Source organism: Vespa velutina, chromosome 11 (genome assembly GCF_912470025.1).
Source record: "Vespa velutina chromosome 11, iVesVel2.1, whole genome shotgun sequence".
NCBI classification, from domain to species: domain Eukaryota; kingdom Metazoa; phylum Arthropoda; class Insecta; order Hymenoptera; family Vespidae; genus Vespa; species Vespa velutina.
Window position 1 is genome coordinate 5,598,009 of NC_062198.1, and position 27,212 is coordinate 5,625,220.

At 33.8% G+C, this 27,212-nt stretch overlaps 1 protein-coding gene across 9 annotated transcripts in view; it reads left to right on the forward strand.

Annotated features, from left to right (window-relative positions):
• The window catches only part of LOC124952949 (discoidin domain-containing receptor 2), a 138,697-nt gene that overhangs the window by 84,286 nt on the left and 27,199 nt on the right, over nt 1-27,212 (forward strand). For all 9 annotated transcript variants that reach the window (XM_047503619.1, XM_047503618.1, XM_047503621.1 and 6 more), the window contains 4 exons: nt 6,214-6,445; nt 21,621-21,768; nt 22,125-22,304; nt 26,827-26,966. In XM_047503619.1, the coding sequence (XP_047359575.1) occupies nt 6,214-6,445; nt 21,621-21,768; nt 22,125-22,304; nt 26,827-26,966 (700 nt within the window). The remainder of the gene's footprint in view (nt 1-6,213; nt 6,446-21,620; nt 21,769-22,124; nt 22,305-26,826; nt 26,967-27,212) is intronic.

Genomic DNA, 27,212 nt, shown 5'->3' on the forward strand with positions numbered 1-27,212 from the left:
TTATGCATTCTGCATTTGAAAATAATCAGATCTCATCGAACGATTCTTCCGATGGTTTTTATTTAACGAATCTAAAAAATTATTTCATAAAATTTTATATTCAATGGTCAATAACTATGAAATATTAATCAATATGATATATATATATATATTTTTTTTTTTTTAATTAACAATACCCAGAAGTATTTATATCGTTCTTCGATTTACTGTCTTTATTTGTCACTATAAAATTTTATGCTAAATAGCTTTGAAACAAACAAAAGAAAAAACAAAAGAAAACAAAAAAATAAAAAAAAAAAAGAAAACTCGTACTATATATATAATCATATCAACTGGTTATTATATATATATATATATCATCAGGTATATAAATCAAAGTAATATTTCAAGAATATTTCCATCGAAAGAACTATTTTCCTTCGATTCTGATATTTTATTCGAACTCTTTATTTTTCTTCATCGGGGAAGAGAGAGAGAGAGAGAGAGAGAGAGAGAGAAAGGATAAAAAATAAAAATAAAAAAAAAGAAAAACCGAACGCAAAGATGAAGATATTTTCACATTTTTCGAGGGAAGATTTCATTCGAACGTATTCATAATTTACCACGAAGAAGATTGGCTTTGATAGGAAATATCGATCTATATGCATTTCTTTCTGTCTCTCACTTCACTCATCATTTCATCGCAACATTCCAACGTTGCAGCAGCTAGCAACAACTGGGTATGCCAGTGACGGGAGCCAGGAACATCAGGTATTTCATTGCACTAGCCTTACGATAAACCGCGTATGAAGCACATCAGCATAAAGGATTCTCGTGAACATAAAAAGAATCCTGGGCAGAAACGAGGAGAAGGGTGTAGAGCAGTATCAGCAGTAGCAATGGCATCACCAGCGGCAGCTACCGGAGCTTAGCACTTTTATCGACGCTCATCCAACGCTTTATGCTTTCAACGACGAGAACAGGGGAACGTTCTGATTATTTTGCTGCTCTTTCACAGCGTTAATGCGACGACGCGCAACGCCCACTTCCATTACGTTTCACCGCGGGAACGTTTCACCCACCACGTAGAATGAAGTGAGACGAGTTGTTTCCTCGGTTTCAACTCATAGTCCAAGCTTGATTTACATTGCGATAAGATAGATGCCATTCCCTCAAGCTCTTTTCCCATGGACAATGGATCTTAACACGTTTCTTCTCATTGTTATTTTGCATTAGCGAAGCTTAAAAACTCTCTCTTTGCAATTTCATTTCTTTTTATCTTTTTTCTTTCTTTCTTATTTCTTTTTTTTTACATTTTGATTAATAATGCATATATATATGTATATATATATATATATATATATGTACATATTTATGCTATAACAATAATATAGAATTGTTGTCATTGTTAAAATAGAAATAACAGAGAGTTAATCAGAGATATTATTTTCTTTAAGACATAACACACACACACACACACACACAGAACTGTTTGTGGATCATTGTTTGTCACCCAAAAGTTCTAACCTCGGGAGACAGGAAGACGTTGTGGAATTTTGGTTGAATATACAGACGTGTTTCCGGCAGCACGTAACTCTCGTTAGGGTCACAGGCCAAAAGCTAAGATAACGTGATACGGTATTATAAATGTATATACCGATGCCGCTTTATCTCTGTTATCGTCTTTCAACGGTTAACTTTTGGAAAAGGGTTGTAACGTATAAGCGAGCTTTCAAGAGCTTATAGCCATTATCCATCCAACGCGCTTGTCGATACTCTTTGAAATTGAAAGAGCCTGTCTGATTCTGATGGTAGAAAATTATAATATCTTTGTATTATACATATACACACACACACACACGCTCGCACATACACACACACACACACACATATATATATATATATGCATACATACATATGCCATTATAGATCTTGTTGTATATCTTTACAGATCATATCAATTTTTTTTTTATAATAAAATTTTATTTTGAAAAGCCGATCGATGTAAATATTTTAAAAGATTTTTAAAAAATCATTTATAAACTATTTTGAAAGAAAATCGATAAACTACATGACACATTTTATACGCTCAGTTTTTTTTTGTTCCGTTTTTTTTTCTCTTTTTTTTTCTTTTTTTTATTAAATGAACCACCATTCTTCCGAAGTACTAGAGAAAAAAAAAAAGTCCAGAATACCGTATCGATACCGTAACGATATCGTTCTGATTCGAATCAGGAAAAGTATTGTGAGATGCTCGCTTTTTCAAACGATACTATTCTTCGAACGAGCACGATTCGTTGTTGGATAATACAGATTTTCCATATTCTTTTTCCCTACTGTACTTTTAAGCCTTCCTCGTTTCTCGTTACTACCATTCCCAAATGGTCGATGGTTTAAGATAAGAGAGAAAAAGAGGACGATTCGAAGTCCCGTAAAATCGGGTAGGATCGGCAAGAATTTTCACGGGTCATTTAGTCGATGCCACATACGACATTAGAATTCCAGGAATGTTCAATAACACCATACATAAAAGGAAGGAGGAAATTCGTATATATATATATATATATATATATATATATTTTATCTTTTTTTTTCATTTGAAGATATTTTGTCATTGGAGGATGAAAATTAAATATTTGAAAAGTAATTTTTCCATAATAAAAAAAAAAAGGAAATGGTACATTTATTTCCGAAAAACAATTTCATCGTGTGATTTTTAATATTTTTTAGAAAAAAAAAAAAAAAAAAAAAAACGCTCAACTAGACAAGAGAAAAAATTATCCGAATAATATGATTCCAAAGACATTTCATTTCCGAACAAATGGATTTTGACAATTGAAGAAAATACGTATAATCGTGTAATATTAATAAATTATTAATTTCAACGAAACAAAGTCACGCGTGTAAATTCAATTGACGAAGGGGGAGGGGGGAAAAAAAATATGATAGAAGAAAGCATCCGCGCGTTCGGTAAATTTTTGAACCATCGCAATCGCTTTCCGCTTTCCGCTTTCCGCTTTCACGATTCGGACAGCCAGAAGAGAAAGAGAGAAAGAGAGAGAGAGAGAGAGAGAGAGAGAGAGAGAGAGACCATTCCTCTTGCTCGTTTTTTCTTCTATCTTTTATTTTTTACGAATGGTTCCGTTCTTCTGCTTTCCCTCCACGAACCAATCTCTCTGCTTTCAGAGTCACTGCATAACACATTCGCTTGGGATTTCCCACAGAGATCAGACACCGTTAAAACGTTCGTACAGCTCGTAAATTCGTCTTTCATGATTTCCTCTATCTTTCTCCATCTCTATCTCTATTTCTATCTCTATTTCTATTTCTATCTTCTATCTTTATCTTCTTTAAAATTCTCCACTACTGTAAATTGTAAAATATCATTGTGCGAATTTTGAAAAGAAAGAATATTAATCTAAGAAGTATTTCTATATGTATCGTTCCGATGCTTTTTTCTTTTTTTTTTTTTTTTTTTTTTTTTTTTCTTTGTTTTTTCATGGAAGAAATAATTTTCTAAATGGAATAAAATAAGAGAAAGGGAAAGAGAAGAAAATTAAAAGTAATATTAGAAAAAGAAATACGATATGACGTTAACAATTACGTTAACTCTGGCCGACAATAAATAAGTGCCGAAACAATCTTCAACTTCATTGTTCACATGTCCGACCAATACGGTCGGCACTCACTGATATCATCTGAAACTATTTTATTTTTGTTCAAAATTTTCTATTATTTCAGATTTTCCAATCATTACTGCAATGACACACTAATCTACAATTTCGAAATTTAAAAGCACCGAAAACTCGAATAAATAATTTCTATCTATCTTCTGTTTAACAATCAAATGATCCGAAAAATATTTGATAGGCGTTCAATTTAATTATTCTTCGTTTTAGTCAAATTAATTCAATTATGTATTTAAAAAGAAAGAAATAAACCAAAAAAAAAAAAGAGAGAGAAAGAAGAAAAAAAATAGCTTTATCATTTATTTCCACAAATATTACTTTATTATAGAAATATATAAATATCATATTTGGTGTTCACGCATTTTTTTGTTTTTCAACTCGATTGACAAGTTGCGAAGTGAACGTCAAAATGGAAATTTTCTCTTCGCGAGAACGAGTATATAAATTATCGATAAAATTTGAAAAATACGCGATGCCGCACACTAAAATGATTTATTCTCGTTAAATTGATAGATAAAAAATGTAAAATAACGTATACGGCTGTTACGCGCCAATGTATTTCATTCTGTTACGTGCATCAGCTTCGGCTAAAAAGAGATTATTATTTTTTTGTATCGTGAATGCGACAACAAAAATTTTATTAAAAATTTATTGATATATATATATATATATATCAGAAATATATTTTAGTAAATATATTCTTTTATCCGAGGATTCTTAAAATTACTAAGCTTATTTATCGACTTTCATATCTTTTAATTCTAGCATCGTCCGTGTTAACACATTTTCATTTGTTTCAATTTATTTAAAAGAACATACGATGTTGTATGGTCGTTAAAGTGATTTGATTAAAAAGTAACAATAATTTATAAACGTTCGTTATAGATCAAACGAAACCAACGAGCTATACAATGGTAATACCGGAGACAAAGTCGAAGGTGAGTATTGAGAAAGTTTCCTGTAGAAGATGGAAATGTGTTGCTAACACACAGAGTCTCGATATCTCGTTCCTATTTAGCATCGAGTCTGCGAAAACGCAGAGAACCTGCTGACTTTGCGGGGTTCATAACGAATGTGCTTCGCGGCACTAAGCATAGGAAAGGGTTGGTTGCTACCGACGCGTGTGACGGTAACGACCACAAGTCATTAGCAATGCTAATGCACCTTTCGACCGATGAGGCACCCATAATACCCTGCCCTCTATTCCCTTTCTCCTCCAAACCCTTCTCATTCTCTCTCTCTCTCTCTCTCTGCTTCTGTCTCTCGAGGTTGAAATCTCTCACTCTCTCATGAATCCCGAGCACAGTGCATTTCTCAGCTTGACTATTTTCCACCAGACATTCCATCCTAACACCAACAAAAGAGTTATCTATTATCTTCGTAAATTTCCTTTCAGAGATTATATTGACTTCCTATTAGAATAAAATTCTTCTTTTTTTTTTTTCTTTTTTTTCTTTTTTTTTTTTTTTACAAAGAAACAAGGAAAAAAGAGTTATTTTCGCACATTCAATTTTTTTTTTTTCTTTCCAAAACATATACTATATCACGTTGTTCTATGTTAATAACAATCAACTATCATGTTTATGATTGATAAATGTTAAATATCACAGTAATAATGGATATCAATGTGATATAACATTGTTTGTTTTTACGAATAATAATAATAATAATAATAATAATTATTATTATTATTCAATTAGGTAATGGATTAAAAGATTTTTTTTTTTTACATAATCTTATAAATAATATTCGTATATTCGTATTACAATAATTACGTTTATTCGAGAAGGATTATGGTTTAATATTAACGTGTTCTATATGATCTACGAACATACTTGACATTTCCTTTATATAGAGATTAGAGATTCAAAGAGTTAAGAGAAGAGAGAATACGGAGAAGAGAGAGAAAGCTAAAATTACTAGAAGGTTTAGACAAGGTTGGGCAGAAGCTAGGACACTGTTAACGGCATTGCTACCTAATTAACCGCAAACGCTTTCAGTGGGTTTCGCCTGGTCTATTGTTTACATGCGGGCATGCCGTTTCTCTATGATAGTGGGTACTTCTCCTTCAAGCCATCTAAAATATTTCCATGTAGATTCTCTCTTTCTCTCTCTCTCTCTCTCTCTCTCTCTCTCTGTCTGTCTCTCTTTATCTTCTCAACTTTCCTATTATTAAAGTGAACTCTTATGTAAATGTTATTCGCAAGATTACTTAGCAGCTAACAAAAGTGAGATAATTCCAAGAAATAAAGCTCATAATGCATTGATTTAAAAAATAATCTTTAAATCGTTATAATATAAGTAAAAAAAAAAAATAAGAAAAAAAAAAAAAAATGAGTATCATTGAATTTGTATAATTTGAAACATTTTCATATATCGTTCCATGTCGTATTACAATTTTTTATTGTGCATTTATCTAAGATTTATTGTATCATCGATTTTCTATTCTTACATATTAACATATACTTTGAATTATATTACATATGCATATAAATTTTCTTTTTCATTTTCTTCTTCTTATTATGTTATCTTTGTTGTTTTTTAGATTACGACAGGACAAAGGAGGTGGTGCGTGGTGTCCAAAGAATATGGTAACGAAGGAAGGCAAGGAGTATCTCGAAGTGAACCTTCATAGTCCTCGCGTGCTTATGTCGGTCAGGACTCAAGGTAGATTCGGAAATGGTCATGGCGTTGAGTATACAGAGGAATACTTCGTCGAGTATTGGCGACCTGGGTTCAACAAGTGGGTGCGATGGAGAAATCGACGTGGCACTGAGGTTGGTCTATATACGTATATACGACTGTCGATTCGCGTCTCTCACTCCTTCCATCATTTTTCTTTCGACTTTATCTAATTAAGAATCCAGGAAGCTGTGTCCAATCTGATGGCCCTTCATCATCTCGGACATAAAAGCGAAACAAAACGAAACGAGAAAAGCTAACCATCCTTTCTTTCTCTTTGTTCTTAACGATTCTCGTTCACTCTTTCCATTCCTAAAGGGATTGATAGCGAATGGCCGCTTTTCAAAAGAGAGAACATGATAGAAAGAGAAAGAGAGGAACAGAGAGAGAGAGAGAGAGAGAGAGAGAGAGAGAGAGAGAGAGAGAGTCATCTTAAATTGCCGAAATGAATTACGGTTAACTTGTATAATTGCTCTTGCCGACGAAATCCGATTACGTTTGCCTCCGTTTCACAAGAAACAAAAAGGTAGCGCGACGAGTGTAATTTCACTCTTTTGAGCGTGGAAAATCCACTCGTTTCTCCTTCGAAAACGGAAGAATGAGAGAGAGAGGGAGGGAGAAAGAGAGGGAGAGAGAGAGAGAGAGAGAGAGAGAGAGACAAACAGACAGACAGAAGAAAAGAGAAGAAGAGCGATAACCCCGAGGCAGAACACCATTTGTATTCCCTTTCTCTCTCTCTCTCTCTCTCTCTCTCTCTCTCTTTCTCTCTCTCTCTCTTTCTCTTTCACTCTATCTCTATCTTTCAAGTTAGATACATAACATGTTGACGGAAACCTATGGTTTACAAATGAGAAGCACTGTCCAGTTAAGTGGCCATTACGGTATGTGACGTGTTAATTAGCGTCTCTTCAACATGATAATCCTAGATAGGATATTCATTAGGGGTTGGGGAATACGTTGGCTTGGTTAGAGAAATACTGTCATTGATGTTCAGCTAAATCATCAAACAGTCTTTCCCCGACATATTCCTATTTGTATTACGGTCTATATATATCTATATATATTTATATATATATATATATATATATATATATATATATATATATAGATTGGAAATGCATAGATTTCGATTATGACATTTCGTCTGTGTAACATCGATCGTCCATATTACTATTCGAAATAATTAGGTCAAAACTGAAAAACGTAAGAACGTATTTGATCTATACTGATTTAAAATGAACATTATTAAAATCACTCGAAGAGACACATAATTTGAATAATTTTTTATTCAAATTTCTTCTTAAAGCTCCTTTCCCTCTTATTTCCGCACACGACATCATTCCTCGTTCTATGACTCATTACATAAGTATTTCACATCCCGATGACTATCTTCCATGGTCAAAAAAGTTGTTGGGGAAACAACATGAAAACAATTTATCTCGCGTAACTCCTTGTATATATTTTACGAGAACGCGTTTGGAATAGAGAAGATCGCAACCGCGTTAAACTTTCACTTGAAAACGGGAAACGGAAGGAGCAGAGAGCGTAAGAGTGGAAAGAGAGACCAGGGACATTAGGAAATTGAAAAATGTGAGAAAATAAAGTGCATTTGCATAGACAACGGGAAGGACGAAATGCTTGAAACGTGTGCGCGATACCTACTACTGAACGTTAGTCGGAAACACTGGCTGGGCTAATGAATTCATGGAAGTTCGTGGGACCAGATAGATCCTCCAAGCCCCTACTTCCGTCTCCCCTTGCGCTACTCCCCCGAATGTACCTAGTATATACAAATGAATGTCGCGTAATATGGTAGCACCCGGGGCATCGTGAATTCTCAAATAAAGCGAATCGATTGTTATTAACGAAACATGCAAACGGAAAAGAGAGGGGGGGGGTGAAATTGTAGTAACAAATTTGACGGATCAATGGCAAATGGCAAATATATATATATATATATACATATATGTGTGTAACTGTCACCAGGGCAAGGAGGAGGGAAGGGGGCGAGGAGATAAAATGGTAGATGGAAAATAATAAATCGATATTGATATCGCGCCGAGAGGGAGAGGGGAAGAGGGAGAACGAGAAAAAAAAGAAAAAAAAAAAAAGAAAGGGAGGAGAGAATACAAGGGCTTTTGTTCGTAGGCGATCGCAAGCCGACATTTTGTAAATGGAACTTTAATGGAAACACAATAAAGAGAGGATGCGTGTGCATTTATTTCCAACGAAAAATTCTATGGGGTATGGATATAATCAATCGTAACAAGCAAGAGACCATTTTTCAAATGGCACCATCCGCCCTCCTGCTCCTACTCCCGCCATACCTCCTCTTCCCCCCCACCCGCCCCTCCAACGTTCCTCCACCCCTTCCCTTACGCTGTGTATAGTAAACTCAATTCGCATTTTTATATATGCATATAGGTATACTGTTATTATTATTATTATTACATATTTATTATCATTATCGCGCTTCGTTCCGGTCGCAATTCAATTAAGCTTCCCCTCGAGAGCGAGTTACCAATCCGACTGAACGTTCTCACGATATTCGATGGTTATTTTTAGTAACGAATTGAAAGATTAAAAAAAAAAAAAGAATTCTTTAGCGGATGTTACGTAGCGTAATCAATTTAAATGAATTGCTCTAAATCGGAAATTTACGTGACTTAAAATTAAAAATAAATTTACGAAACAATACCTAGAATTTCTTTAGCCCGTGAAAAAAACTGTAAAACGTTAATGCGAAGCTTGAATTCCATTTTCTTCCTCTTCTTTCTGTTTTCCTTCTTTTTTCTTCTTTTTTTTTTTTTTTTTTTTCTTTTTATTTATTTATTATTATTATTATTTCTTTATTTGTGCCTTTTTTTCTGTATTTTTTCTTTTTTTCTTTTTTTTTTTACATACACACGAGAAAAGAGAAGAAAAATCCATCGCTCGATGATGACGTAACGGAACGCTCAAAAGAAACTTTTTCTAGAACGATCCTTTTACGGAGAAAAGAGATCGCGGTTTTCATCAATCGTGGAACTGTTGTCATCGAGGAGCTTCTGATATTTCTCGTACCATTGATGATTTCTTTGCTCTTACGTTATATCTACGAACCCAGTAGCACACATACAGATAGATATCTGCACACCACAGAAGAAAGATAGAAACATCTAAAGTAGACATAGAGAAGCAACGCACAAGCACGGCGGTATCTCGTTTATTCCAGGAACGAAGCCGTTGCGCCAGACTTTCTTTCCCATTTTCACGCAGATCTGCTCAAAGCGAGAGAGACCGTAACGTAGGAGATATCCGTCGGAGTAAGGGGTGAAGAGGGTAAAGAGTAAGAGTAGAAGAGAAAGAGAGAGAGAGAGAGAGAGAGAGAGAGAGTAGTCACAAGGGTGGGAACACGAACGTTTACCCTGCAGCCTCAATCTGGGCGGCATGTGATCTTTGTGCACGCGCTCTTTCCTTTTACTCCTTGTGCTTTGAATACGGACTGGGAGAATGAACGAGCGGAGAGAAGAGCTGGAAATTGTGAGGTAGCAGGGTTGAACGGGGAGGATTGGACTGCGGGAGTCGTTTGTGATGGTATACATACTGATCTAAGTAGACATGTGTGCGCACACTCGCGCTCGTTTCTTTACGTCCGAGTGTAGGAAGACTACGTTATCGCCTCGTCGTACGTGACCCGAACCTTCCGCAAGCGTTTTTCTATAGTAAACGCACCCAACGTTTTCTTCAGTTGGTGGAAAGAAGCGGTAAGGCGACCGACTCTTTCTCTCTCTCTCTCTTTCTATATATATATATATATATAAATATATATTTTACTCGCTCTCTTTCTATAAAAGGATCTCTTCTTTCGTATTTCCATCATTCCCATATCTAACATTTTCTTCTCTGTCTGCTTTTCACATTACTTAGGATCCTTCTATTCTAAAGTTACTTTAACGATTTCCGTTCAAACGTCACAGTCCCGTCTGGCCGTTTTTAGACGTAATATATTGATTTAAAAATTAATATATATTAGATTGTTCATTACAAAATCTTCGTGCATTTTATCCTCTCTAATCCGTTTTTCAATTCAAATTCATTTCATTTTGTTTCTTCTCGTTTTCTTCTTTTTTTCTTTTTATCTTTTTTTTTCGCTTTCTTTCCTTTCTCTTCTTTTTCTTTTCTTTCACTTTCTTTCTGTTTTTCATTTTTCTTTTTTCTTTTTCTTTTTTCTTTTTCTTTTTTCTTCTTCTTTTAATTCACTTAACGCAAAAGAATATACTTGTGTTCTTCGGTATCTTCGGTATACGAATTATCTTATTAATGATATATCTTTTGATTTTTGATCAGAATGTGTATATATATATATATATGTGTGTGTGTGTGTGCGTGTGTGTATGTGTGTGTGGGAACAGTAAACAAACATGAAAATCGACTTGATGATTCTATGAATATTAAATGATTATAACCCAATCCTGCTGATGCAAATGGTTGAATAACAATTTCCTGGGTATAGGGAATAACACGTTTAGTTTGTTTATTGCACATAGATGAACGCATTTCATTCGATGTTCTGTTTGCATATGTAAAAAAAAATATCAATAAATTTTTAAAAAATTAATGATACCACAATGAATATATATGATTATGAGAATTTTTGTGGTTTCGTAAAAGAAAGAGAAAAAAAAGAAAAAGAAACATACGGAAGTTAATTTTATTTCAGATTAATATAAAATGCCAGTTAACGTCACTATTTACAAGGAATCATCATGATAAAATCAGAAATACGATCAGCAATCAAGTCTCGTTTATTTATACGTATATAATAATTTCAATTGATTTGGAATCGATTACAAATTACATTTGGTATCGGTGTTGTTCAATTAACCATATTATAAATAATTGCGACGCGTTAGATCATATAATACATATTGAGATTCCCAAAGTATCAATTTTGCTATCAAACACGCTATAATATCGTAGTTGTTAAATTTATAGAACGTTTATAAATTTTCCGTTTAATCCATATTCCGTGTAGAATATTTTTAAATATGATAAACCGTTAATTTCTATTAGTGCTATGAACTTTTTATACGTTGTACAGATTTTCGATTGTATAACCTTTCTTTTTTTTTTGCCCCCAACATATTGTGGTATCGTTATTAGAACAAAAAAAAAAAAAAAAAAAAAAGCAAAACAAAAAAAAAAAAGAAATTCAACAAGCCTTGAATTTTTATTAAAAATTCCTTCTTAAAGACAGAAAGAAATAAATGAAGGAATAAATTCTTTATTTTCTTTTCTTTCTTATTTTTTTTTTTTTCTTTTTTATTAAAATTTATTTCATTTAACTTTTATCATAGTACAGAATAACTCAAGATTTAATTAAGCATAATTATTAAGTTTATCTAATATGCACAACCGGCAGAATCTGAAAATTCAACTTCTTATGATCTAATAAGAATAATTCAATTCAAATAATTATATCCACATTTTGTACGTAATACCACGAGGTGAAAGGATGTAGCAGGAAAATTAGGACGGACGGTTTCGTGTAAAATTGAAGTATTCGTTAGAGTTCCAGTAATTGGTGTAGGACGATAGAAAGAGAGAGGCAGATAGATAGATAGAGAGAAAGAGAGAGAGAGAGAGAGAGAGAGGTAGAAATAGGTTCGAGGGAGAGCTCGTTAATTTTCACGCTTTTGGATTTATCATTTCCACACCAACAAAGTCATAGCATGAAGTAGAGCTTCGTGTTGCTCTGCTTATGGAAAACAAGACATGCTTTTCCCCCTGTGATAACGTTTCCGAAGACTCGAGACATGCTAATTCCCATAGGTAAAAGTTAGGATTTCACATAACATAAACTACGTAGAAGAGTATTTGAGCATCTATCAGATGCACAACTGTAGGTAGATGTTACTTCCTTTAACTCCTTAAAGACTTTACGGTAAATATAACTTTAACAGACATATATAGATATAATAATAATAATAAAATTTTCGTATATATAATAAAAGTATTAGTATTAGTATATAATAATTCAAAGATCTATCATACAAATATGATTATTAAATATATGTAGGTCATTGATATTGTTGGATGTAAAGTGATAAAGTCAATAATATGATTATATTAAATTAATTTTTAATTTAAAAAAAAAAAAATACGAACAATAAAGAGCTAAAATAGAAAGATTAAAAAATTAAAAAATGTCTATTCTACAAAATAGTAAAAGAAGTAAAATGAATCGACGAAGAATTAATACGATTTGAAGTTTGTACAAATCAAGTGGTATAACCAAAAGTGATATAACGAAGAATGAAGTAGTACAAACAGTAATATAGTATCATACGAAATTAATATAATCATTCATCAGTTTTTTCTTTTTTACCCCTCTCCCTCCCTCCCTGCTCCCCCTTCTCCTAGAACTTAAAGTTTTCGTAAGAAATATGAAAATTTTGTTTTTGGACTAAATTGAAACGTTTCAATCGAATTAATTAAGGTGACACAATTAAGTTATAATTATTCTCGCAATTATTTACTCGATAGAAAACGAAAAGAGACAAAAGAAGAAGAAGAAGAAGAAATCATCTAATATCAAATAGTTAAATTAGTATCGATCATTAAACAGGACTGCACGCACCATCCGAACGAATATCTTCCATTAATCAACGTTCAATGACTAGGAAGATAACTATTATATCTCCCATATGCTAACGCTATCGATACGCCTGTTTTGGCTTACGATCGAACAAGTAGAAACGTCAGAATTCTATCGGAGCTCCGTCGATAAACAGCATTTAGAGAGAGAGAGAGAGAGAGAGAGACAGACAGACAGACAGACAGATAGGCAGACAGAGAAAGATAGAGAGAGAGAGAGAGAGAGAGAGAGAGAGAGAGAGGGAGGGAGAGAGAGGGAGAGAGAACGAGCGTGCGCGAGAAACAGATAGATATATAGCGAGATAGAGATAGATAGATAGAGAGACAGAAAGAGAGAGAGAGAGAGAGAGAGAGAGAGAGAGAGAGAGAGAGAGAGAGAGAGAGAGAGATAGAGATAGAGATAGAGATAGAGATAGAGATGGGTGTTATTTCACGGGCCATAGGTAACGAGCGTGCTCCTCATTGAATATCGATACGGCACTTTAACCCACGTCGTTACTCCGAGGATCGTTAACATCGCGAATACCATGACGCTACGCGAGGAGGAAAGGGGTGTAGTAGGAGATAGTGGGGGATGATGATAGTGGTGATGGTGGTGGTGGTGATGATGGTGGTGGTGATGATGGTGGTAGTGGTGGTGCTTAATCGACGAGTCCCCGTTCCCTGTTTGACTTGGCGACAGTTCGTCTAAGTCCACAGGTATCACCGGTAATTTCCATCGAAATTTCAATCTCGTTTATCTACAAAGTAACTTCCGCGAGTGGCACCGTTGAAAGGGGGATTGAGGGTGGTGTTGGTAGAAGGAGGAGGTGGAGGAGGAGGAGGAGGAGGAGGAATAGGGGAAAAGGCCGATAGGAACGATAGGAAGAGGAGAAAGTGGAAGGATGGTAGGAGGAGAAAAGGAACAAGCAAAATGATAGAGTGAGAGATGAGAGAAGAGGAGAAGAGGAGAGGTACGATCCTCTCTCTCCTATACTACCTCCTCCATCCTTAAACCATTCCCTTTCTACCACTTCTCCACCTCCCATCGCCACTCGATTCCATCACGCTTGGCCTTAACGGAAGCACAGGACGTATCGAATTTTAATCAATCACCTGATAGGGACAGCCAATTCCAGAGCCAATTAACATATTCATTTCCCGGTCTGGCAGCCTTTTTCCGATGATTTCAGCGAAATTCAAATTGCAATATGGCGATAGTTGCCCTGATGGGGGAGGTATAGCTGGATAGGTCCACGCTATTACGAGATAGCACGATCCTATCCGAGGCCATACCCAATGGTCATTACGCTGACGGTCATTATCGCCATGCGTTTGCCACGCTACTATGTGAAAAATTCAAAGGAGAAAAAAGGAGAAAGAGAGAGAGAGAGAGAGAGAAACAGAACATAACAAAAAAAAAATGCCAAAGAAAATAAAAGGGAAAATAAATAGGAACGAACAAACTGAGATTATGTACCGGGTTTAATTATTCCACGATATTAAAACGATTTCTTCGTAGTCGCCGGGATATTATTACTGTTCCCTTTTATCTAATTACGATTAGATCTTTGAAAATAAAAAGAAAAGAAAAAAAAAAGAAAAGAAAAAAAAAACGAAACGTGTTATAAATAAGAATGAACTAAACGATACGTGTCTGAATAATAAGACGTCATTTAAAAATAAAAATCAAATTATTCGTTTAAGAGATTTTTACTTTTTTCTTTCTCTTTATATTCCTTTTTGTTTTTTTTTTCTTTTGATATAATTAAAAAAAAAAAAAAAAAAAAAAAATAGAACGAGATCGAACTATTTACAAGTTAACTCTCAATTGTTTTCTACAAACTTTTAGAAAATAAAACCCTTTTAAACTTCAATCCAGTCTCAATAGACATCTTTAGTCTACTGTTCCTTTCTTTTTCACGAATCTCCGATACCTATATTTTTATATAAAATCAAAGAGAGGTAAAAAGACTTGAAGTAATAGGAGGAAGGAGAAAGCGAATCGAGAAATAAGTACCGTTTGATTCGAAGACGAATTTCGAAGACGAAATGAAGGAACAAGAAACGTTTCGTACTACTTGCTCCTTTTTTTTTTCCTTCCTCTTCTTCTTCTTCTTCTTCTTCTTCTTCTTCTTCAAAAATCGCTCGTTAGAACGATCTCCGAGCAACGTGCCACGAAAGGGGAATTAACTTTGAAGACTTTTTTAAGTTGAAACGTTCAATTGGGATGAGGTAAAGCATGGGCATGGGTACAGGGGGATTGACGGGGGTGGGAGGGTGAAAAAAAAAAAAGGAAAAACTATCATCGTTTCTCTCCTCGCGTATTTACGTAAAAAGCGTAGCAATCGAAACATGGTCTCTCTTTTAGATTCGTTCATTCTTCGTTCGATGAAAATATCATTGAGGTCTATCGATAATCTCTTTGCAATGGCTCGCTATAACTACGTTATATACATTATCGATTTTTTAAATTATTCTTTAGGAAAAATCAATAAATTGAAAATCTTTTTAAAGAGAGAGAGAGAGAGAGAGAGAGAGAGAGAGAGAGAGAGAGAGAAAGAGAGAGAAATGAAGAAAGAAAAAGTCTGCTTTAGTATTTCGCGTTTTCTTCGTGTAGACAAATCACAAAGGAAAGAAAGTAAAGCCATTTGTGACCGAGTTAGTTAATCTTTTATCCGATTACTAAAACAGTCGAATACTAAAATTCCTATTCTAGTTTCTGTGCGTAAAGGTAACATGGTAACAATTCATGAATTCAAAGAAAGAAAAAACAAAAAGAAGGAAAAAAAAATTGAAAGAGAAAGAAAGAGAGAGAGAGAGAGAGAGAGAGAGAGAGTGGGAGAGAAAAGAGAGAAAATGAAAAAATTGCGTAAGGAGATGGAATCTGTGTTTTTTGACCTTAGAATATCTTACGAAAAGTGTTAAAATTAAATGGTTCTTCATTAGCGAAACGCGCGAACGTGATTTCGACCACAAACAGATTAGAGGCGAGCGGCTTTCCGCTACTTCGTTCCTCCGACCAAGTAATTGCCTACACAGCGCGCGGCACGGACACTGCCGTACCGGAAATGGGACGGTTCGTGGCGCCGCGTAAGCTCGTTCTACTACTCTGCTTCTGAAAGTACAAGAGAGAGAGAGAGAGAGAGAGAGAGAGAGAATGTGATAAAAAGTGAGAAAAAAGAGGATTAAGAGATGACCCCTTGAACTTGCATTTAAACTCTTCTCAGTCCTTTTTCCGAACCTTCCGGGAAAATTACCAATCGTTTCATCGATACTATCTACCATAAATCGCGAAAGAAGGTCTATCTTAACGGCGAAAACTCTCGTTTACGATCTTAGTTTTATCGTACGGGAAACTACTTGCTATAATACGCTACTTTCTTGCACCCTATCTCTCTCTCTCTCTCTCTCTCTCTCTCTCTCGCACATCGTTCGCTTCATTCTCTATCTCTATTACTTTCTCTTAAGTTTTATTATATCGTTCCAATTTCATTATACAAAATTATCTTTGAATTTTTGTTTGCGCACATTCGCAGGACTTTAATTGGAATATCGTTAATACTCAAACTCAAATGTATAATTTTAAAAAATAATATTTCTCTTATTTCACTTTCATAATATCGATGAAATAATATCAATTTCTTTGATCTAACGATGATTCAAGTAATATTTGTTACATTTTAGAAAGTATAAAATATCACAACGTCGAGAGGATCTTAAGCGACTTACGGAAAGCTCGATGGTAAAAAGTATGAACGAGAAGAGTATAAAGTTTTTCTCTTAGGATGTCAAACCCTCAAAGAAAATACGTTCGATCGTGGCTATAACCTTCTTGGGATCCCTCGCGAGGACTATTTTTCAGTCATTGTAAGTTAACGTATAGTACGGTTAGATATAAGAAAGGTTTCTTTATCGGCGGACAAACTTGAATCATTGCTACGTTACAAATCTTTGCTTGTAAAAAATTAAAGTAAATTAAAAAATTCATTCGCGTTACCTTCATTATTATTTATTAATTTTCTCTTTCAAATGACAATTTTCCGATCGGCTATACTTTTTAAGAAAATTACTTTTTGCGTCCGCATTATAAATAAACAAACAAACAAATAAATAAATAAATAAATAAATAAATAAATAAATAAATAAATAAATAAATAAATAAATAAATAAATGAACAAATAAAACTGTAAAAAAATAATGCTCTTCGATGTTTATCGAAGATATAATGGAATATAAAAATATCATTTATACCGTACACGTTTTTTCCATTGTGTTCATTTTTATTTTATTGCGTGTGTATGAAGCGTAACAATGAAAACACGCAGAACGGTATCCTATAACAGCACGTAATAGAATACTATATAACTATTAATTACATTAGCCGATGAATTCCATTGTCTTCCGATAATAGTACCTACGCACGGCCGTTCCATTCGTTTAAATTTCAACAATGACGTAAATATCATTCATCAACGACAAGAAAGCCGCCAAAATGGACCATTAAAATTGATCGCGATGTCAGTTGGATTAAATGTCGATCTTAATCATTGCTTATAAACCATTTTGGGCGATGCAATAAACGTAACATCGACGAATCATATTTGAAAGAAATAATGTTTCTTATTGTATTAGAATAAAAAAAAGGTTGGTTTACTTAAATGAAAAAATATTATAATTAAATTTTATCGCAATGTAATCCATTTGAATCCTTTAGAACGTTAAAAGATTAAACGAAAAGTTTGTATAATTTTAAGAATTACAAATTCTGTCTAGTGATATTAAAATCTAAAAGAAGAAGAAAAGAAAAAAAAGAAAAAAGAAAAGAAAATAAATAAATAGATATAAATTACTTTCTAAGAAGTGTAATTTAAAATTTAGAAGATAACTTATACTTTCGACTCATCTACCTAGATCTAACTTTCTATCTATCCAAGATAATCTGACTAACCGTAATCAAACAATATTTAGGATTCTTCATCCTTCGAGCTACTAACTTCATTGAAAACTTTCATTGAAGATCGATTACAAAGACGTTTCTAAAGACGATGAATTACTCTATTGTTCACTATACCCATCGAAAACATATGATAGCCATCTATCAAGTTGATAGGATATATGCGTTTAGATATAAGATAGCATCAGACTACGCAAAGTATATTTCGAGTTTACAAGGGTTCACACTTCTACCTCCTCGAGTAGCATGGGATATCAATTTTATGTCTAGGCAGAACGATATCGGAGTATGCTCAACGAGCAAAACCGAAGGCGAGCCTTGTTTATGACTATATTAATTATTCCTATCGCGTATATTCCAGGCTGGTCTCGTATTCCAACACATTGCACCGCAGGATAGTCATACTCGCGGTCGCATTTGCCACTCGCACTTGTAATAATACATCCGTGGCTTCCCTCGTTTCGTTGCTAGCTCGATGCCAAATATAAGCGTGCAAACCGTGTAACCTTTCCTAACTAACCGTTTCGAAAATCGTTAATTAACATTTTTATCTCCATTTTGAAAAATAAATTATATAAATACCGAACGAATTATAATTCTCCAATTGGTGTTACGTATCAGATATTTATTCTTTTTCTTTTTTTTTCTTTTTTTTTTTTTTTTTGTTTTTTTTCCATTTATTACAATATACCGAACAAATATCAGGATCGCTTTGATTTCCCCTCCACCACCTCCCCCTTTTCTCTGTTTCACTCTTTTTTTTTTACCCCTGGTCAAATATTCATTGAAAATATATCGATCGGTCTAGCGATTAGATTACTTTGTAATTTTTTTTTTATTAGTAACACTTTGAATGTTTGTAAAAAAAAAAAAAAAACGAAAACAAAAACAAAAATAGAACACACGCATATTTACATACATACATACATACATACACACACGTGCACGTGGTCGTGGACGCGTGTCAATTTAAATAAAAACGACAAATATGAAACGCAGAAATGAAAAAGTCAAGTTCGAAAACGATTTTTATCCCCGAATAATCCTTCCTCAGTGTGCATGGCACGCTCTTACATATATGTATATTTCTAGAATATCTCGAGAACACGGTTAGTGCATCGTCATCGATAGCCAAGCACGATACGCATCCGTGAACCGATAAATTGCCGCTGAGCGCTCACTCTTTCTCGCCTCGTAAACGAGAAAAACGGCGAACGTCGAGTCTCATGGAAACGGCACGAATCCATTTAATATATCGTCAGACATCGCGAGAGCCAGAAAAAGAGAGAGGGAGAGAGAGAGAGAGAGAGAGAGAGAGAGAGAGAAAGAGTATGAGAAAACCAGGATCGAACGATCGATCGATCGTTAAAAAAAAAACTTAGAACGACAGGTCATTTCCATTTCCTCTTGATTCTCATGGCACTGTAGTCGAGATAAAAATTTGCCATATAAAATAACTGATTGCTTTTTTAATTTCAGAATATTATTTTCAAACATGATACATCTAGGCGCGAATTTAGGTTTTCTAACATGTATGATAATGTATATTTAAATAGATTATCATTTATTTAAAATAGAAAAAAAAAAAATATATATATATATATATACAGAAAAAAATAATTTCATCTCATCGGATACTTTATTTTTATATTCATAAAATATCTTCTCTTCTAACTTCCTTTTGTATTTCTTTTTCCTTTTATTTTTTCTCTTCTTTTTCTCTCTCTCACTCTCTTTTCTCTCTCTCTCTCTCTCTCTCTCTCTCTCTCTCTCTCTCTCTGTCTCTCTTTTTCCTTTTGCGGACGATTAAGGTGACAGAATGGGTTATTAAAAATAATCTCTTGTGATTTAAACGTACCACGGAGTTTACGTCCTTCAGGATCGTTAGATATTATTTACAGGAGGGACAAAATTTCATGGGATTTAATTGATCCTCTCTTTCTAGTCCTTCTCGGTAGAAAAGAAAAAAGAAAAAAAAAAAAGAAAAAAAAAGAGAGAAAAAAGAGAATTGTGCTGTCTGGGGCAGTAATAAATAAACAGAGAATTTAGAAAGATGTATGTAGATGAGCATGTATATGTGTGTGTATATATATATATATATAAATATTTTTTTTTGTTTTAATTTTTAAATGTCTCAGTATTTTATAAATCTCACATGATATCATAAATATAATACATTGATCAAAGTAAAAGTCTGATGAACTTCTTACCGCTGTTTATTAGATTTTAAGAACGTGATTTAAGGAAAACGTCCAGTCGGAGGAAAAAGTAAATTTTTGCTAATTTTTTTTAAAGAAGAGAAAAGGGTGGAGAAAAAGAAATTGAAAGTTTACGTATTTCAAAGTGAATTATTAAATTTTTCATTACGAAAAAATATTCCACGAAGCTCCTTGAAATCAACATATTAAATTTTAAGCACGTTCGGTTTGAATAGCTCCATTGGTCATCTTACACGAGAACTAATTGATTTTCTTTTTTTTTTTTTTTCTTTCCCCTTGTTTTTTCTATTTTATACTTTTCCAATTTTCTCTCGGATATCGCGCTGACCGACGAGAAAGAATTAAACAAAAAAAAGAAAAAAGAAAAAGAAGAAAAAAAAAATGGAAAATTCCATACACCGCACTGTGCTGCTGTATTAGAAATGTTCAATAGTCAACGAGCTCAATATTCTTCCAAAATTTCATAGAATTTGAAAATCTATTCGATGCTCGTTATTATTATCGATGCAGACGATAACGCGAAAATTTTAGGAATATTCATCGACCTTTGTCCTAACCTTTCGTCGTATTAAACATATATGAGCGCGCGTATATCTGTCCGTCTGTCTCTATGTGTGTGTGTGTATGTGTATATGTATATCCTATGTGTTCAGGAAACAAACGCATTCGGATTATCCGCCATCCGATCGCCGAATTCGGTTTGAGATGCGAATGCGGAAGGAGTACAAGAGTGGGCAGGATGCTTCCTGGAAAATTTAACGCACTTGCATTTACATTTAGAGAAGTTTCTCTTACGGGCCACTGTTCACTCCCTTTACACCATAGTCCTCTCTCTCTCTCTCTCTCTCTCTCTCTATTTCTATCTATTTATCTCTCTTTCTGTCTCTCTCTCTCTCTCTCTCTCTCTCTCTCTCTTCCTCTCTTCTATCTTTCTCTTTCCTTACTAATCGGATTTGGAAAATGGTACTCGAAACCCGAGAGATTCGTTCTTAACGTTGTAAACACGCTCCATCGAACAAGCTGCGAGAGAGAGAGAGAGAGAGAGAGAGAGAGAGAGAGAGAGAGAGAGAGAGAGAGAGAGAGAGAGAGAGAGAGAACGCATGCGCACGAGTCCTAACATTAGTCCAATACCACCTTAAACGTAGTAGCTACCATTCGTAACTTTGTTGTATCGTTACTGATGTTGTTCCGTTGAGACCGCACTCACGGTTGATTATCCAATGCGATTAGTATAACAAATTTATGATGGATTTTTCGAGTTTAGAAAATTTTTCAATAATTTCGAAGAGATAAAAGAAATATGATTTCGTTTATTAGACAGGTGTTTTCTTCTCTTTGATTTCGTTTTTTTTTTTTTTCTTTCTTTTCTTCTTTTCTTTCTTTCTTTCTTGTTTTTAATTTATTTCACTAAACAATAAAACAAGGATATTACGTACATACATTATCGAATAATAGATATATTTTGTATTTTTATAGCTTCTGGCGGGTAACAACAATCCGTACACAGAGAAAGAACAGATCTTCGATCCCGCCATTGTAGCAACGAAAATCCGTTTCATACCTTATACCTCTCATATGCGCATGGTGTGCATGCGCGTCGAGCTTTATGGTTGTCCATGGATCGGTAAGTGATAATTTAATATTAGCCACGTTCTAAGCCACGACGATAAATAATATTTCGTCTTAAATAAATACTCTATTATGTGTTATTACGAATGAACAAGAAAGAACACAAAAAAAAACAAAAAAAAAAAAAACAAAAAAGAAAGAAGAAGAAGAAGGAAAAGAAGAAAAAGAAAATTTCTTACTGAAAGATAATTTAGAGTTTAAAAGTAGTCGATAATTGTTCAAACAGATTGTACGTGACGTAAAAGGTCAAACACACTAATACGGCATTACTTTTCCTTCTTACCTTTTTCTTTCTTTCTTTCTTTCTTTCTTTCTTTCTTTCTTTCTTTCCTTCTTTTTTTCTTTTCTTAGAGGGTCTGGTCTCGTATTCCATGCCCCAAGGAATAAAGAGGGGTTCGGAGGTTGACCTTTCCGATAGAACATACGACGGCAGCGAGGAAGGAGGTTACCTCTCCGGGGGACTTGGTCAACTTGTCGACGGCCAGAAAGGTCCTGACAACTTCAGATTGGACATCAGCGGGAACGGGAAAGGTAACGGCAATGCCTTCGTGCTAGATAAGATTACGGTTGCCGTTAGATCGTGTCCAGATTAGCACTATAGAGACATCTTAGTATGATTCAAGTGATATCGTTTCAATCTCTCTTTCTCTCTCCCTCTCTCTCTCTCTCTCTCTCTCTCTCTCTCTCTATGTTTCTGTCTCGCTTACTCATTCATTCACCTTCTAACTGATCTCTCACAAGCTTACTTTGAGTCTACAAGATGAGCCAAGCCGAAAGAGAATGTTTGAATATACCTACTGCTTTTATGAGACACTGATTTTATCATGTCGTCTACATACCATCCATCGTCTGGCGGTGTATTTTCTCGACGTTATTAGCAGTGTCGAGACGACTAAATTTAAATGGGTTAAGCTAATTTTATATAACAATTTGATATTCATAAATATTATTAAAAATAATAAATTTATTCAACATTTTTAAATTCATTTGTTAAATCTTTTATAGAAATTAAGATAAAAGTTTTTATTTTATTATTACTATTATTATTACTATTACTAATATTATTACTACTGCTACTACTACTACTACTATTACTACTACTACTAGTATTACAATGAGGATAATAGAAGATTATACTGAGTAGGATAATTCATCATTATCATTATTAACCAAATAATCCTTTATGTGAATTCAAGAATTTCCTTTATTTCATCCAATTTCCGAATCATTACTTCTCTATATCTGATCTACGTAAATTTATTACATTTACTTTTGCATAAATTATTATCGTGATGGTAAATATATGAAGGTAAATAATATTACATCCGATCGTCTCGAGTTTATTCAAAATCGGTAGAGGAACACGGTTGGAGAAGTTCTTTTTTTTTTTCCTTTTTTCTTCTTCTTTTTTTTTTTTTTTTCTTTTTTTTAATTACATGGCAACAACTCCCCTTGGATAATATTTTCCATCGTACCGGTCCCTACCTGCCGTTTATAATTATACCTTTAAAATAGACGATGGTAGGAAACATAAAATGAAAACAAGGGAAATTATTTATCAAGTTTCGCATATTTCGTTAATATCCTATCCATCGACAATGTCGATGTTAGGGTTGCGAGTGAGCTAACGGAACGAGGAAAATTTCATGCGGCGCGACGGAGCAAGGTGGTTGATAACAGGTGCGTTTGAGAGTTTAGAACGGAAGAGAGAAATATTCTATAGGTAGGGATAATCTTTCGATGCGACGAAAAAGGAAGGAAGGAAGGAAGGAAGGAAGGAAAAGCTTGGACCCTCGAATCCAAAACATGTTCCACGAGCGCACTCAAATCGGTTCCAATTTACATTTATATTGAAGCACCATACATAGTCTGGAAGCCGCATTGCCTGTTTATCCGCTCTCTGGATACATTTGTATCTTTCCATTTATGCCAAGGGACATCTCGGAACGGTCAACGTCTCGCATCGTATCTATATGCCCTTCAATTTTTTTCCATTCCTTCCTAAACTTTTAAGTTCATGGCAATGCCAACGTTCGAGCCACTCAAATAATTCGAAAGCCAAAAAAAGAACATCAAAACACCAAAGAATGAAAACCAGACTTCTACGAACGAGATACTTTTGATTGTGCTAAAAATCAAGGGGGAGGGGGGAGGGGAGAGGGGAAAGAAATAAAAACAACAACAATAACGACAATAACAAGAGAAAGGAAAAAAAAACAGAATCATTCCTATAACTTTCTCGTCGTTTCACTTTTTCTTTATTATTTTCTCTTACGAATAAGTAATTCAATAAAATTATTCTCGAGTATTACGAAAAAAAAAAGAAACATTTAAAATGGATAACATCGTTACTCGGATCTATGAATTTTATTAGAATTCTATTTGGAAAAAAAAAAAAAATATATATATATATAAACGTTAAGAGAAGAGAAAATCATCGTGCGGTAAGCACTAAACACCTAGACATTGTTGCTTATCTTACGACCCTCGTGAAGCTTTAGAATTGATGGTAGATAGCGAATGAAGGCACCGACGACACAGGAAACTGAAAACTATTTACTCGTGGGACAATATTAAGGATGGTTGCCATAGTGGTAGTGGTAATACTGGTAACTACTACTAGTAGTAGTAGTAGTAGTAGTAGTAGTAGATTCTATGGGGGGTTTATATGAAAGACGGATAAGTCAAAGCGATATAACACACAAGAGAAGGTACCAAGGACTTTGAGAATATACCAACGTAGGGTAGAAGGAACTAAAGGATGAGTTGTTGTCGAAGAACGATCCGAATGGTCTATGATTCTAATACATACAACATGTAAACGGCTGAAACGATTGAAATTCTACGTAACGTATAATAAACTCAACGACAAAAAGAAAAAAAAAAAAAAAGAGAAAAAACAAAAAATATTAATTAGCAAAAATAAAGGAAAAAAAAAAAGAGAAAATAGATTTATTTTCAAATTATATAATTTTCTTATCACAATAAATTCGAATATTAACAAAGGCAAGATATTGCTATAGTCGTTCTATCATGTTTTAAATTAAAAGCTTCAAATTTTCTCTTATATCATTTGCAATATATTAAGCTCATTATTAATTAAACTCATTAGCACGGTACACTGTGCGGGTACTACCTGATAATGGAAATATTAACACCGATAAGGTAAACATTTTGCAAGCGAATTAAGCGAGAATTACCTCTAAAACGAGGACTATGTTCCTTTTTTTCTCTCTCCTTTTCGTTTCTTTTTTCTTTCTCTTTTCTCTTTTATTTTCCTTTTTTCTCTTTCGGTGAAATTAACAAATTAATGCTCCTTAATTAAGTCTTGCAGCTTATTGCAGCAAGACATGAGACGAGTTGAATTAAATCAAAATTATATGATACCTTTATATAGTAAATATAATATCTGCAATTCGTATAAATCAATAAATATAATTAATGGTTTCTATACCGGTAAAATGACATACGTTGGAATAAAAATAATGGGATAATGGTTGGTTGAAAGAAGAAAAGGATCGAAGTTTTATCTTTTCACGTTGAGTTTATGGTTGTTACAGCCCATTTTCAATCCACGTATTCCTTTAGGAAAAAGGAAACGTGTTCTCCCAATGCCGCACGCACTCGTAGAAAGAATCTAAATGGCGGGAGGGTTGGTAAGAGAAAAAGCTGTGCAATAACTGCTTCTGCGGTTGGTTCGTGCCTCGAAAACTCTTGCATTCAACCGTTCCGTTGTTTTCCAACAAAGCTTATTTACCGGATGTCACGTTAAAGGACTTCTGCGATGAAAATACGTAAAATTAGAAGGAAACAAAAAAAAAAGATAAAGAAAGAAAGAAAAAAAAAAAAGGAGAAAAAAAAGAAAACAACAACGAGACGAACGAATCTCATCTACTCGATTCCAACGTGATATTAATGTAGAACGTTATTTTCCAGGCACGATTTATTACGACCAATTCAATTCTATGATACGTCCATTTAATTAGTATAAAAGTGCATTATGCCGCGGAATAAATTAGTTATGAATTTATAATAATTCCTATACATACAATACATACAATCAATATATATATATATATATATATATATATATATATATATATATATATTGATCGAAAGATACGTAATGAATATCTCGAGGAAAGTTATTATTAAAGCCAATTCGATTTAATATACTTGTTAAATTTCAAGAGTAAACGTTTAAAATGAAAGCTCTTCCTTGAATGAATACACTCTTACACGTATGCAGATATGCATGAATACACGCATACATATATATATATATATATATGCGTGTGTGTGTGTGTGTGTAAAAGAAGAATGGGAGAGAAATAGATAGGTAGAGAGAAATTTTTATACGCGTTACTCGATACCTACCTCTAAATCTTCAATCGAGATGAAAACACTCATTGGCCGGACGTAGAGGTAGAACGTAGTTTCATAATTAAATCAACAATATAATGAAAATGCGGTTATCCATTCGCGATCAAATTCGCGTCACGTAGGAGCCGTCACTTCGCTACGATCACGCGAGACGTTTCATTTTTCGTCGGTACGTGCACCGATAAAATTATCGGATATAATACTTTTCAAGAGGACGCTACATTGGGACGGATCGGTACTGGAAGGGAAATGGGGAGTGAGCGATTCGATAAATTTACTTTTTCTCTTTTTCTCTCTCTCTTTTCATTTTTTTTCCTATTTTTATTTTTTTAAACTAACTTTATTGAGCGCTAGATTGACAGCCTCGTTCTATTTCGTTTCGAAAAACTGCTTTTTATTTTTATTTTTTTTTCTTTTTTTTTACTTTTTCTCCCTTTTTTTTTTTTTAACTATTCCAAATGAATTATATAAATTCGTACATTTATTTGAACGTATCTCGTACTAAAAATCTTGAATTAATCAACGACCATCCCCATACGATATCGTTTAAATTTATTTTCAAGAGATCAACTTTATCTACTGTATTAATAAACTTCCGCTATGACTTTTTGATTCTAAATATATATATATATATATATATATATATTTTTTTTTTTTGTTTTTATTTTAGGATACGAATGGGTTGGATGGAAGAACGACACGCCAAATATGTTGGGCAAACCAGTTGAGATAACGTTTGAGTTCGATTACTCAAGAAACTTCACTGCCATACACCTGCACATGAACAATTATTTCACCAAGGACGTACAGGTAAACGTAATAAATGAATAAGTAAATAAAAAAAAAAAAACAAGAAAAAATTAATAAATAAATAAATAAATAAATCAAAAGAAGAAGAAGAAGAAGAAGAAGAAGAAGAAGAAAGAAAAAGAAAAATAAAGAAAAATAAGAATTTATTGTTATATTATTTCCCTTCTCTTTTGACGAGATGAGTCGAGATAGAGTTTCAGACTCTAAACGAAGACGTTGCTTTAACTTGTCAAGCCAAACAAAGTC